The 13,945-nt window shown below is 35.3% G+C and overlaps 1 protein-coding gene across 1 annotated transcript in view; it reads right to left on the bottom strand.

The window, feature by feature from the left end:
* Window positions 1-13,945, bottom strand: part of ATRX (ATRX chromatin remodeler) — a 256,653-nt gene that overhangs the window by 109,534 nt on the left and 133,174 nt on the right. The window contains exons 16-19 of the mRNA XM_004715899.4: window positions 7,182-7,323; window positions 6,370-6,479; window positions 5,332-5,478; window positions 4,994-5,171 (exon numbers count right to left, since the gene is read on the bottom strand). Coding sequence (XP_004715956.2) covers window positions 4,994-5,171; window positions 5,332-5,478; window positions 6,370-6,479; window positions 7,182-7,323 — 577 coding nt within the window. The remainder of the gene's footprint in view (window positions 1-4,993; window positions 5,172-5,331; window positions 5,479-6,369; window positions 6,480-7,181; window positions 7,324-13,945) is intronic.

Genomic DNA, 13,945 nt, shown 5'->3' with positions numbered 1-13,945 from the left:
GCTAAGGCACAGAGAGGATTGTAGGGCCAACAACAGCTCAAGACATGTCGTCCCCTTACTGGAGCATACCACAACAGAGAACAATACTGGGTCACACGGCAGGGAGAGTTGGTCGGGTCTGAACCCTCCACAGCAAAGTGAACCAAGCAAGGAACATAACAGATCAAAAATGGGAGTAAAGCAAAGCCCTTGAGGAGCCCCCAAAATAGATTTTAAGCTAGGAGGGGCAGCTCCCGAAATTGCCCCAGAATCAAGTGTGGAGATAGCCATAAAGTTCAGCATATAGACCAGGAATTACGTGTGTTTTTTCTCCTTTTTTTTCTTTCTCAATCTTTTGTTTTATTTTTGTTTGGTCTATGTTATTGTTGGTTTGCCTACTTATATAACATAGGCATGGGAAGCAAGCTCAAAGAGAAAGCAACAGAACTGATGGTCCGGAGGGACTTGTGTGGTGGGGGAGTGAATGGTGAGCAAACAAGGCCACAGACAGGGAAACAACTACAAAATTAAACTCAACATGAAGGACGTAGAGATCCTGGGGGAGTTGGAGCAACAGCAATCTAGCTGAGAAGAATTACTAAGAGGTAGAAGTAGCGAACATGACGTTGAGGCAGGAGGAAGGTAAAAGGAAACAGAGGAACGATCTAAGAAGCTATAAGCATAGGTGTGTACATATGTAAATACAATGATTCATAAAAACAGAGGTATTGGCCTACGCACATACATTTATATAGCAATACACTGAGGTAGTGGACAGACCTCGGGCCTCTACTCCCTCCCTCCCTCAATACAAGTACTCTTTGTTCTAACAACCTGGCATTCTGTGATGCTTACCCTCCTGGCACAATTGCTAAATACAAAATGGGTGCATAAGCAAATGTAGTGAAGAAAGCAGATGGTGCCCAGCTATTAAAAGATATAGTGTCTGGGGTCTTAAAGGCTTGAAGTTAAACAAGCAGCCATCTATCAGAGAAACAACAAACCCACATGGAAGAAGCACACCAGCCGGGTGTAATCATGAGGTGTCATCAGGACCAGAAATTGGCATCAGAAGACCCATAACAAACAAACAAAAGAAATCATATTGTTGAGAACGAGGGGGAGCCACAGCAGAGACTCAAAGCCCATCTGTAGACAATGGGACATCCCCCCACAGCAAGGTCACAGGGAAGGGATGAGTCAACCAGGGCACAGTAAAACGCCAATGAAACACACAGTATTCCTCTGGTTCCTTGAGGCTTCCTCAGCCCCAATTATCATCGTACTGCTGCCTCTCACTTCAGACTACTAGACCAGAGCATGTACACAGGTACAGATAACAGATAAGAAGAGCTCACGACACACAGAATCCAGAAACAGGAATGGGAATAGGGGGGAAGTGAGGAGGAAGAGGGAACTGATACCAATGATCAACACATAACCCCACCCCACCCTCCAGGAGGACGGACAAGATAAACCATGGGCGAAGGGAGATGAGGGTCTGTGTAAGATTTGAAAATAATAATAATTTAGAATTTATTAAGGGGTCAAGGAACAGAGCTGACACCAAAGGCTCAACAGAAAGTAAATGTCTAGAAAATAATGATGGCAACAGATGCACAAATATGCTTGATACAATTGATGTATGGCTTGCGATAAACCGTGTAAGAACACCAACAAAGTGATCTTTTCATGAAAAGAGAGAGATGGTATACGAGCCAGAATTGATAGAAGTGAAGTCCAAACTGCACAGACGGCATTAGCAAAAAGCAAGTCTCCTGGACTTAATGGAACACCAAACAAAATGTTTCAATAACAAAATGACGATCTGTTAACGGGCTATATATTTCTTTTTTTTCCTTTTTCTTTTTAATCATTTTATTGGGGACTTATTCCACTCATCGCAATCCATACATACATCCATTGTGTCAAGCACATTTGTTGCCATCATCATTCTCAAAACATTTGCTTTCTACTTGAGCCCTTGGTATCATCAGCTCCTCATTTTTCCCCTCCCTTCCCGGTCCCCTCCCTCATAATTTATAAATTAAATAATTTATAAACTATTATTATTCTGCCATGTCTTACACTGTCTAATTTCTCCCTTTACCCATACATATTTATTTTGAATGCTCTAAAGTCGTCAACAATGAAAAATTCCTTTTTATACAAGAGATCTAAATGATTTCTATTACCTACTTATTGTTCATGTAGTCTAAATGAGCATGTCATTTATTGGAGGTCAATTCATTAATATCTTTTCAAGATCGAAATTGTGTAGGCCCTTTAAATTATTATTCACATTTCTGGAAATTCATCATAAAGATTTATTTCATAGGTGCCTACAATTACATGAAATAATATATTTCACAGAACTCCTTGCTGTAATGGAAAACAGGAAACAGCCTAAAACCTCGTTGAAAGAAAACTATGATAGAATGGTACTCTCAATGACAATTAAAAGTAATCATGTCTGTCACTTGAAAGTGGGTAGAGAATGGTGGAATTCCCAAGACGAATGACACTTATTTATCTTGCATGTCTGAAAAATAATTCACACCCATTGCTCAATTTCCACCTGAAATATAGACAAAGTTATGGGGGGTCCTGGGGCACCAATACTAAGAGGTACACATGCCTTAAAATAATTAATCACTTGAGATCTTTACGCAAAGACACAGTTCAGAAGGGTTTACAAAGAAAGGATAATGGAAACAGGACAGACTGGGAGGAGGTGGGATAAGATATGCTTTACTGTAACGATTGTGGTTAAAAAGAAGATGAAACAAAATGTGTAGGAACCATTTAAGAAAAATGAACTGTTATGTAAACCTTCACCCAAATCACAATGTTAAAACATTAAAAAATAAAACAATTTGGCTATTCCTCAAAAAGTTGAACATATACACCAAAAGATAAGACTTTGATGCGTACAAAGAGGGCCAGGGACTCGGGTGGGGAAAGGGCGAGAGGAGGGTTAGGGATGTAGGTGGGACTCACAAAAAATACAGGGTTTAACAGGGGATAGACAGAGAAATGAAAATCGCTCTATAAAAAAAAAACCCTCCAAATTCCTTATCCTTCAGATCTAAATATTGATCTGACTGAGTAAGGGGCGGGGGAGATGCGTGTAGAACTGAAGGGAACTTAAGAGTCGTCAGTGACATACAAAAAGAAAATCTGAACATAGAATTGCTAAATTTCTCATCACCATAAACAAAAATTCACTGCTTCCTAAACAATGGTTCCCGTTTCCTCCTTCCTTGCTCTGCGTTGAAATTCTGATACATTCTACAATATAGATGAAGTTAGGAATTATAATGCTGAGTGAAGAAAGGTATATACATAGGGCAAATATTTTTTGATTCCAATTATATGCCATTAATGCAATAATTCACTATCATCAATTGCCTTAAATCAGAGAAAACAACTTTAAGAAAGAAAACATACACTGCAAAAATAAAATTAATAATTTTAAGGCCACATAATTCCTCTATTGGCCTGATATTTCAAAATTAGCTGACAAATATTACATATATTCTTACTAAGTTGTAAAACTTACTACAGATTTAATATTTTCGTTGTATTATAAGTTATACAAATAGCCCTGAAAAGGTGTTTTAAACTTGATGACAATGGGTTTGGTTTTGAGTTTCGTGTGACTCCTATGGAAGGGCAGATTCATTTTCCAAATATGACAGATTAATCCAAGTTTAATTTTTAAAAATCAAAAAGACTTTTATAAAGTAAAACCCATTGGAGAACTTCCTCAAAAAGACATATCATATCTTGTAGAAACACACGTTAACGTGACACATACTGGTGAAAGATTGAAAGCTTTATTACCACACAAGATGACCATTCTCATCACCTATATTCAATGTTATATTTGAGCAGAGCAATTATGTAAAAAAAAAAAAGTTATCCAGATTAGAAAGAGATAAAGCTTTCTCTATTCACAAATGACATGATCTTATACGTGGAACACTAGAAAAGAATCCACACTAAAAAATTGTTGAGACTCAGAATCGAAATTAAGTGCTGTGGGAGGGAAGACTTTGTGTTAGAATTATTTTAAAAAAAAAAAAAAAGGGCAATTAAGCACTTAAATTACCACTCTAAGCTGCCCAGGAAATCTTGGGAGAAAATCTGCTAAAATGATACTAGCTCACCAGCTTTTATTTCTATAAGAAATAACCATGAAATATTTGATACCTATTTTAATCATGGGAAAAGGTAAAGTAATTAGGCTACAGATTATAATGGCAATATTGCTTTGCATCAATTATATCAGCATTTTTTAAATGATGTAAAAATATGGATTCCAAAGAAAACAGTTACTTAGACAATGATAATTATTTTTCTTAAGAAACACCTGAAGACTAAGTAACATATTGAACTAATAAGGCAAATTGTTAAAAGAAAAAAATGCATACATAAATTAGTACTCTTACATAACAATTGATTTTAGTTTGCAAGTAGTACAACTTTGCTGCTTTATTCATGTGGCCAACACAAAAGTGTATGAGGAAAACTGACCACCTACATATGTGGCTCTCATATCAGATTACTGTCAGTATGAGACAGCTTTGAAAATATTAGCTGTCCACAGTGATAGCTCTTTACAAGGTAAAGGTGAGCATGCAGGAATTCTTCGAATATGGAAAAAGACGTAATAGCTATTTTAAAAGTATGAAGAAAGATCTTGTTCTTCTCAGAACTGGAAGACTGTGCAAACGTGATGCAGTCACCCGATATTATGTTTAACTGTTTACAAGTTCTCTCTTGAAAGCCGCAAATACTTCCAGACTAAACGATTAAATTCTGAACAAATGGCAACACAAAGTCTTACCTTCATGAAATGGCACTAAAAATCTTTTTAAGACATAAACTTGAAAGAAAAATAAAATAAAGTCCAGCAACTTAAGTTTTGTACAATGAGAATTTGTTAAATAAAACATACGTATATATTTTTTTATTCAACTTGATTTTTTATCTCAATGCTTTAACTTACCTGGATCAACCAAAGCTTTGTTAAAAATTTCTTTAAGTTTTCTACTTTTCACATTTCTTCCTTGAGCAAGATTTCTGTACATCTCATAGCCTATAATCATGACACCACCATCTTCTTGCCACCGCTGCAGCATGTAGCTTCTCTCTTGAGGACGTTTCACAGTGGCTAATTCAGAGACCTTTCATAGGAAAGTAAGAATTTTTTAAAGTACCTATTAAGAATATATGAATACTAAGTCCCTCCATTGACATATGCATCACTGGTAATTAAAATATTTTTCTCTCGCTAAGCATGTAATTCAGTTATTTTAGTAATAGAAAATATTTTAAATATGCTACCTCAAGTTTCTCATCATCTTTTAATCCCTCCTGCCACTTCTCAAATTCATTCATCCAATTCAAAGCCGTGTTAAGAGGACAAACCACTAAAGCTGTGCTGAAATCCAGTTTCTCACACAAAAGTACTGTATGAAGAAAACTGACCACCTAAAATGTTAAAGAATATATTATGTTACCATCTGATTTAAGCATCTGAAAAAAATATAGCAATCAATCAAGAGGTCATTATTTCCTAAACAAATACAGTACACATGAGAAGTAAACGTGTTCAATGAGATGTATGTAAGGTTCTGTCAACTCTGAACTAGTATCATACTATAATCAACATGAAAAATGTAAACATAAGATTTTGATATATCAAGACTGCTTCTTTTTTAGTCCCTACTTATTAGTGTCTTCTAGCAAATACAAATGTCCAAATAGAGAATATTATTTAAATCTTGTTATTTTAAGGGAAAAACATGAGGCTTTCTACTTAAAGAGTTACAGTCTCAGTAAATTTGGGTTTTGTTTTGTTTTTCCATTTTAAAAGTATTCTAGATCACTGTAATAATAACCTTATGGCTTATAAATACATATACACTAATCTCAGGTTTCTGTTTTAAGTCCTGCCATTCAGAAATACAAGGATTTTAGAGTGAAAATGCATTCTCATTGTTATTGCATCATAGACTTTAAAAAGGTATACAAGAAATTCCTTTCACTTAAGTCTTTGCAGTGGTTGTTATCCATGCATTCCCATAATGAGACTCCCTTACTTCTCTGCTCAAGCATCACCTCATAAAACAAGCCTTCCTCAACTCTATTCCCTCTTAGTGCTCATTATCTGCATGTATATATATTTCCATTTGATTTGCTTAAATCTCTTTCCCGCTAAATTGTAAGCTACTTGTGAATAGAGCTCTGGTTATTCTTCTCGTTTGTATTATCTCTAGCCCTTATAACTGTGCCTGGGGTGTAACAGAACACAACATATTCTCTTGACACAATAAATAAATGCACAAAAACAGAATACCGTCAACATTCTTTAGTTCTTACCTGCAAAGTCTTACCAAGGCCCATGCAATGGGCAAGAATGCATCCTGACCCTGGAGATTTCTTTGTTTTCTTAACAGACTCGCAGCAGCAATCCCACATAAACTGCACACCTAAAAATGACAGCTTCATTAAGTTCAATTTAAAGGTCCAAGTTTAAAACTTTTTCCTCATAATCAAATTAAATCTTCTGAGAAACAGAGTGAAATAAAAATATTCAGAGCTAAAGAATTTCCTAAGTAAGTGGAGGTTTTTTTCAGCTAAGGTAAACAAGACATAATACAGTGAATATAGACACACAAAACAATACTATTTTCCTAAAAGATCACAATTACTTGGGATGGTCAAAAGATACAGATGAATAATCTAAAACAGAATATTTATTCAAAGCGTTTCCTATCAAATAAACTTGGCATCCCCATGAGGCAGTTGCACTTTGTCTTGTAGGATAGCTATTATTCAGGATTGACTCCATGAATTCAGAATAGCTATCTCTACTTCTATACCTCCTCCCTCACACTGCCCTTAGCGTACCATTGCAGACCAGCTGGATAAGTGGCATCCACTTGCTCTATGCACCCATTTGCAAGCTAGCACTCTCTTCATCTTATAAAAGAGCCACAAAGCACACAATATATTATCAGGTATATACATTTATTCTTCCTTATTCAGCAAGAGCTCCGTAAGGGAAAGCCCTGTGTTTATTTTGCCCACAAACATATCACTAGTGCTTAGCAGAATATAAGACACATAAGAGAGAGTGAAATACTGCTAACATGAAATAAACATAATTTATACATCTAACAGCTTCTTACCATCTACTTGATGGGGTTTCAACTTGATAACCATATTTCGATGAACCTGCACTAAAGGTTCTTTGGTTTCTTCATCTTCATCTAAAACCAATTTAGTTGTTATTGGACACTTGGTGGGCGAAGCATCTTCAATTTCTATCACCTACAAGAAAGCAAGTTGTTGAGAGACTCACGGAAATCTTATAAGCAATAGTGGAATATCGTCTTACCTATGGAGTTTTACCAAAATATAGACAAGGTGGTGACTCACATACAATATTTTGGTTTAGTAAGGCAACAAAAAAACCCAGGTCTGTGTTTTCCAAAGTAGAAGAGCTCTATAGATTTTGAATCGTTGTGGAAATGGCAATGGTTTTGCTCAGTGATTCTCACATATATTAGGTAGAGTTGAGAGAAAGAGGTAACCAGTACCCCAAACTAATCTATGGCATCAACATGAAAACCTGGATAACAGGGTAGATAAAAGCCAGGATGTTTCTATTTCTCTAGAAAACATTTTGAAAATATAGAAGGGTGTTTAGGTTATTGTAAAGGTGGGTCAGGATTGGTGTTTAATAAAAAGGGAAGGGAAGGGTGATGTAAATATAAATATTCTATAATATGACAGATAGTTTACATGAAGTGTCCAGCTTAAGATATCAGCAGGACTGCACTGAAAAACACTGTAAATACTGTGTCATAAAAAGGAGAAATGTAGTGATATTGTTTTGAGACCCACAAGCACAAAAGCATGTCAAGAATATGTAATGTCTTCTAGTTACAAAGAGAAAGCAAGTATATCAAAATTTCATGTTTAAAAAGAAAAAAAACAAACAAAAACGCACCAACATGTAGTCGAGTCAAACTCATTGCTACTCTATAGGCCAGTAGAAAAGTGCCTGTGGGTTTCCAAGGCAATTAATCTTTGCTGGAGCAGAGAACCTCATCTCTATACCTCAGAGCAGCTCTTGGGTTTGAACTGCTGACCTGGAGTTTAGCACGCCTACATGTACCACATTACCCTACCAGGGCTCCTCTCATTTAAAAGAAAGGTTAATTAAACATATGTGAGTGTGTGTACACATCCACAATTTTCCAATTTTTATTATAATCTCCAGCCACTGTACACTTTAACTGGATGAGAGGTACAGGTATTCTTATTTCACACAAAATAAAAACTGAGGGTCAAAGAAGTTAATTAACCTGCAAAATAGAACTATTAAGTATGGTAACACTGGGCTTCATAGCCAGAGAATAATGCTATGCTCATAACCACAACATAGTACTATGTAACAAAAAAAAAAATTCAGGTGTAGTTTTGTGGTCCACGAAAAGTAATAGTTTCATCATTAAAATATTACATGCATTAAGATGTTTAATAAAATTGCAGCCATTGAATTTTTCCTATTTAGAATTACAAGAACAAATGGATTTTTTAATATTTACTATAATAATTTTCAATTACATGAGTGGAAGAACAATATAATGAACACTATTATTATAAGTCACTTAGCTTCACAAAATAGCAACTTACAGCCAGTTTTATTTCACCAATGCCCTTTAACTCATTCTCTAACTCATTACTTCTTACAAATTATTTTGAAGGAAACGTGAAAAAGCATGCAATTTTACCCGTATGTTTCAGAACTGCTCTTTACAAGCACCATTACTTTCTAAAACCACAATTAAATTATCATTTCCACAGATAAAATAACAGGAAGCCATATATTTCTTATAAATTACCTGCATAGACACTATAATTATATATAAATCATTAGTGATATTTACATCAAGATTAATATTAATAGCACAGGCCATTTCAGATGCAAAGTCTATATCTATATGTTACTTAAATTCTGTTGGGTTTAATTTTGTCATGTGGAAACTGGAAAAACGTCTAAGGAGTCCCAATAGAAATATTGTAGATATTAAGTAAGACAACAGTTGTAAAATACATAGCACACACTAAGTATTTACTAAATTGTCATTGTGTCCCTAGCCTGGAAGTATATTGACTTCAGATTGCTTGAACAAAGGCTATTATTCAAAATTGAAAATTCCCCTATATGTCTTAACTTGCTTACAAGTTGTAACGGACAGAATGCTAGCATGGTCCCTAAGATTACCACCCTCTAGTACAAATAGCCTGTGCCATATACTCTCCTTAAGTATAGGCAGTATCTGCGAATATGATGAGGGATCACTCCCATGGTTAGGTTAGTAAGCAGTTGACTTGGAATTCACCAAATGGGAAATTAGCCTATGTGAGTATGGCCTAATCAAGATGAGCTCTTTAAAAGAAGCTGAAGCAAAAAGGAGACGTTTTCCAGCTGGTCTGAAAGGTGGCATCAACTGGCTGGTAAAGAACAGCCTCTAGTAGCTAAGTATCTCCACGCTACAGCTGTAAGGAACCAAATTCTATTAACAAATAAGTGGATAAACAAACAAAAGGTTCTAGATGAAATAGCAATCTTGATCAATACCCTAATTTCCACTTGGTAGGAGACTGATCAAAGGACTCTACAGAGCTAATCCGCTCTTAAGTTTTAATTCTTATAGAACTGTGAGATAGTATAGTTGTATTGTTTGGCCTGTTAAAGATGTTAGTACCAATGCAAAGCAAATACACAGGACTGAAATTAGGATTTTAAAATCACATGCTGAGTAGTGATTTGGATGATTCTTTTGCTTGTCGGGTTGTAAACAGGTTTATGGAATTAGTCAGTCCCTGAACATAGGAGATAATTTAGATATTTATAAGTAAAGAAGTAGATGAGTTTATGCACTAAATCTATAATATAAGTAAAATTTATATAACTAATAATAAATAGAAGACAGAGATGTTAAGATAAATGAGTCTTTAAATAAAGTAAATTAATTTATTACTAATAGCTCTATACACCAGCAATGCGGAGACTGAAAAGGAAATTAAGAAAACAGTTCCATTCACAACTACTTCAGGCAATATGGACAGCTATTTCATATACAACATTTAAAGCCAGAAACACTATGAATAAAGTCAACAGCCAGGTAACATCAAAAACTTGCATAATGATGAATAAAATATCTGTTTTAGAAGACTCAATACTGCAATCTACATAGTGTACTCCATATCAACATTTCAGTAATATTTTCTGCAGTCGAACTTCAAATTCACCTAAATCAAATTCATATAAACTCAATCTAATAAAGTCCATATTGAAATTCATATGGAATTGCAAGGCCCCTGAAAATCGAAAACAATCAAGACAATGCACACCTACTGATTTCATAATATACTATACCGTTGTACTAATCAACGTACTGGATAGAGTTGTATCTATCCACATGAATAGATTTAAAGACCAATGAAATGTTACTGAGCATACACAATTAACACATATATGTACAGTCATTCAATGATCTAAAATGGAGCGAAAAGGCATTCAACAGAAAAAGAATAGTCTCTTCAACAACTGGTAAGTAGACAACTAACTGTATTAAGAAATGCAAAATAATGAAATTGGACTCAAAATGGACCAATGACTAAATGTAAGAACTAAAATAATAAAATTCTCAAAAGAAAACAGATAAAATTTCAATAAGTTGTTTTTCATATGAAAATTATGAGCAAGAAAAGATACATATATTGGAATTCATCAAATCTGACTCTCTTTATTAAGAAACTGAAGAGACAATGTATAGAAGAAATATTTGGGAATCATGGAAGGGATTTCAAAACTTCACTGAAAAATTCTACTATCTCGCGATTCCATTTTCCCTCAAACCTTTTGATGCTTCCTCATATATAAGAATTTTTAAATTAGAATATATATAGAACTCCTATAACTCAACAAAAAAAACAACAACAACAACCCAATTTAAAACCCAGGAAAAGGACGTGAATAAGCATTCCACCAAAGAAGAAATGCAAGTTTTCAATAAGCACAAAAAAGATGCATCAATCATTAAACCCATTGCCGTCAAATCAACTAAGACTCAGAGTGACTTTATAAAACAGAATAGAAATGCACTTAAGGGTTTCTCAGACTGTAAATCCTAAAAGACTCATCGTTTTTGCACAAAGTGGTTGGTGAGTTTGAACCAGACCTTGATGTAAGCTGCCCAAATGTTCAACCAACATGTACAGAGCTCCCTTCTTTAGTCAGTAGAGAAATGCAAATTGAAACCACAAGATACACCCAACAGGGATGGCTATTGAAATTAAATGAAAATTAACAATGTTGGCATGGTGTGCATAAATTGGAACCCTCACTCCCTGCTGGTGAGATGTAAAATATTACCTACTACAGAAAATAGTTTGGTGATTTATCAAAAATCGAACCCACCCGTAAAGGGAGAATGGGTAGGAAAGAGGGAACCGATTACATGGAACTGTGTGTGACCTCCTCCCTGGGGGACAGACAACCAAAAAGTGGATGAAGGGAGACGTCGGACAGGGCAAGATATGACAAAATACCCATTTATAAACTATCAAGGGCTCATGAGGGAGGGGGGAGCGGGGAGGGAGGGGAAAAATGAGGACCTAATGTCGGGGGTTTAAATGGAGAGAAAATGTTTTGAGAAATGATGTACAAATGCGCTTTACACAATTGATGTGTGTATGGATTGGGATAACAGTTGTATGAGCTCCTAATAAAATGTTAAAAAAGAAAAAAAAATCGAACCCACCCTCCCCCAAAAAAATCGAAACCGAGAATTACCATATGATCCAGCAATTAGTTCTATGTATAGACCTAAACTATTTGAAAACAGGGACAGATAAGTATACACCAAATTGCAGCATTATCCACAACAGGTAGAAAAAACCCAATTCCCATAAAGAGATGAATAGATAACTAAAAAGTGGTAAATATATACAATGGAATATAATAAAAACCTTTCTGATTAATGGCACAACGTACCAGATAAGGGATTAACCTCTAAAGGTAGCAGTAAATTGTAACACCTCAACAAGAAAAAGATAAATAATCCATCTTTAAAAATATGCTGATGAAAAAATAAATAAATAAAATGTGCTGAAGAAGGTACCAAGAGACAACCATCCTACATTGTAGGGACTGTACAAAGGTGCAACCACTTTGGAAAGCAGTATAGCACCTCAAAAAAACGGAAACAGAAATACCAGATGACCCAGCAATTCTTCTACTTGGTATGTATCCTACAGGAATAAAAGCTGCAACACAAAAAGATATATGCACACTCATGCTCACTACAGCACAACAGCAAACAAGCTGTTGTGGAAACAAGCTAAATGCACAACAGTGGAAAAATGGATGAACAATCTGTGGCACATAAATGCTATGGAATGGTACACAGTTTTAAAACAACTCGCAATTTACATGAACTTGGAGGGTATTTTAATAAGTAAAATTAGACAATCATAAAACAACAACTAGTGTATGAAAACAAAATCAAGAACAGGTTTTGACACGAAAAGGAGCAGACTGATGTTTAACAAGAGAAAAGGAGAAAGGAAGATAGACACGTTACGTTGAGTAAAGAGAGAAGAAAATATACAATAACAGGGAAATCTATCAAAAATGATGGGAGCAAGGAACCATGGTGTGTCGTAGTTACTCACTAGGCTGTAAGCTACAAAAACAATGGAAGACATCGGGATGCATACCAGAGATAATGGTGACAGAAACACTGTTACATGCAAAATTGTCCAACAAATGATCTATGAGTAGATGCGTTAATGAAAAAAGGATTACACGAGAAGGAATGGAATCAGTAAATGATATCTGTGCGTGTCCATGTACAGACAAGTTATGCAAGTGTATCATAAACTAAGTAGTTTTGCTGTGAACATTTACATAGTTATAGTTATATGTACACACTGAAAAATAATTTCAAAAGAAACTCTAATGTTTGCACTGGAAGGACGGGAGAAGGTAAGTGAGTCGTGCATATATTATACCACTGTTAAGGAGTCCAAGTGGCATAGTGGTTAAGCACTCAGTTGTTACCAAGAAGGTTAGTGCTGCAAACTCCCCAGCCCACTACACTGAACAAAGATGTGGCAGTGTGCATCAATAAAGATTTACACCATTGAAAACCATTAGGGGAGATTGCCACTCTGTCCTACAGGGTATCTATCAGTCACAAAGACTAGACAGCAATGGGATTGGTTTTGAAATACAAGACCTAAATCCTTCCTCTGTAAAACTGAAAAATTAGCAGAATTATGAGCATATGAAATCGAATTAGTTGCATGAAATATGTGTGCATTGATAAGGACCAAAATAAGAAATTCAAAATAAAATTGGATTTTGATGGGTGTGTACCTGAAATTAGGATGAAAGTTTACAGAGTAAATTCATTTTCAATATTTTTTTATTTTAATAGATCACTTTATTGGTGACTCTTACAATTCTTACAGATCTTATAACAATCCACACATCCATTGTATCAGGCACATTTGTACATGTGGTGCCACCATCCTTTTCAAAACATTTTCTTTCTACTTGAGCCCTTGGTATTAGCTCCTCTTTTTTTCCCCTCACTCCCCCACCTTCCCACCCTTACATAACCTTGATAAATTATTAACATTTTCAAGAGTTTATACACATTTTGTTTCTCCAGACTAGTTACAACTCCCTCAATACAACAGCACTCCTCTTACTTCGTCCCTAGGGTCACCATTTCCATGTGTCCTTCTTTCATATCCAGGTATAGATGACATTTTCATATAATACATTGACTAATAAATATGATGTTAAAAAATCTCTAAGTAGGAAGTGCTGAAACCCTGGTGGGGACTGAGCATGATAGTGGGACAG

This window comes from Echinops telfairi, unplaced genomic scaffold (assembly GCF_000313985.2).
Source record: "Echinops telfairi isolate 266 unplaced genomic scaffold, ASM31398v2 ScPeMD7_34;HRSCAF=130, whole genome shotgun sequence".
NCBI lineage: Eukaryota > Metazoa > Chordata > Mammalia > Afrosoricida > Tenrecidae > Echinops > Echinops telfairi.
Note: the sequence above shows the minus strand (reverse complement) of the source record. Positions and strands in the feature narration are given on the sequence as shown.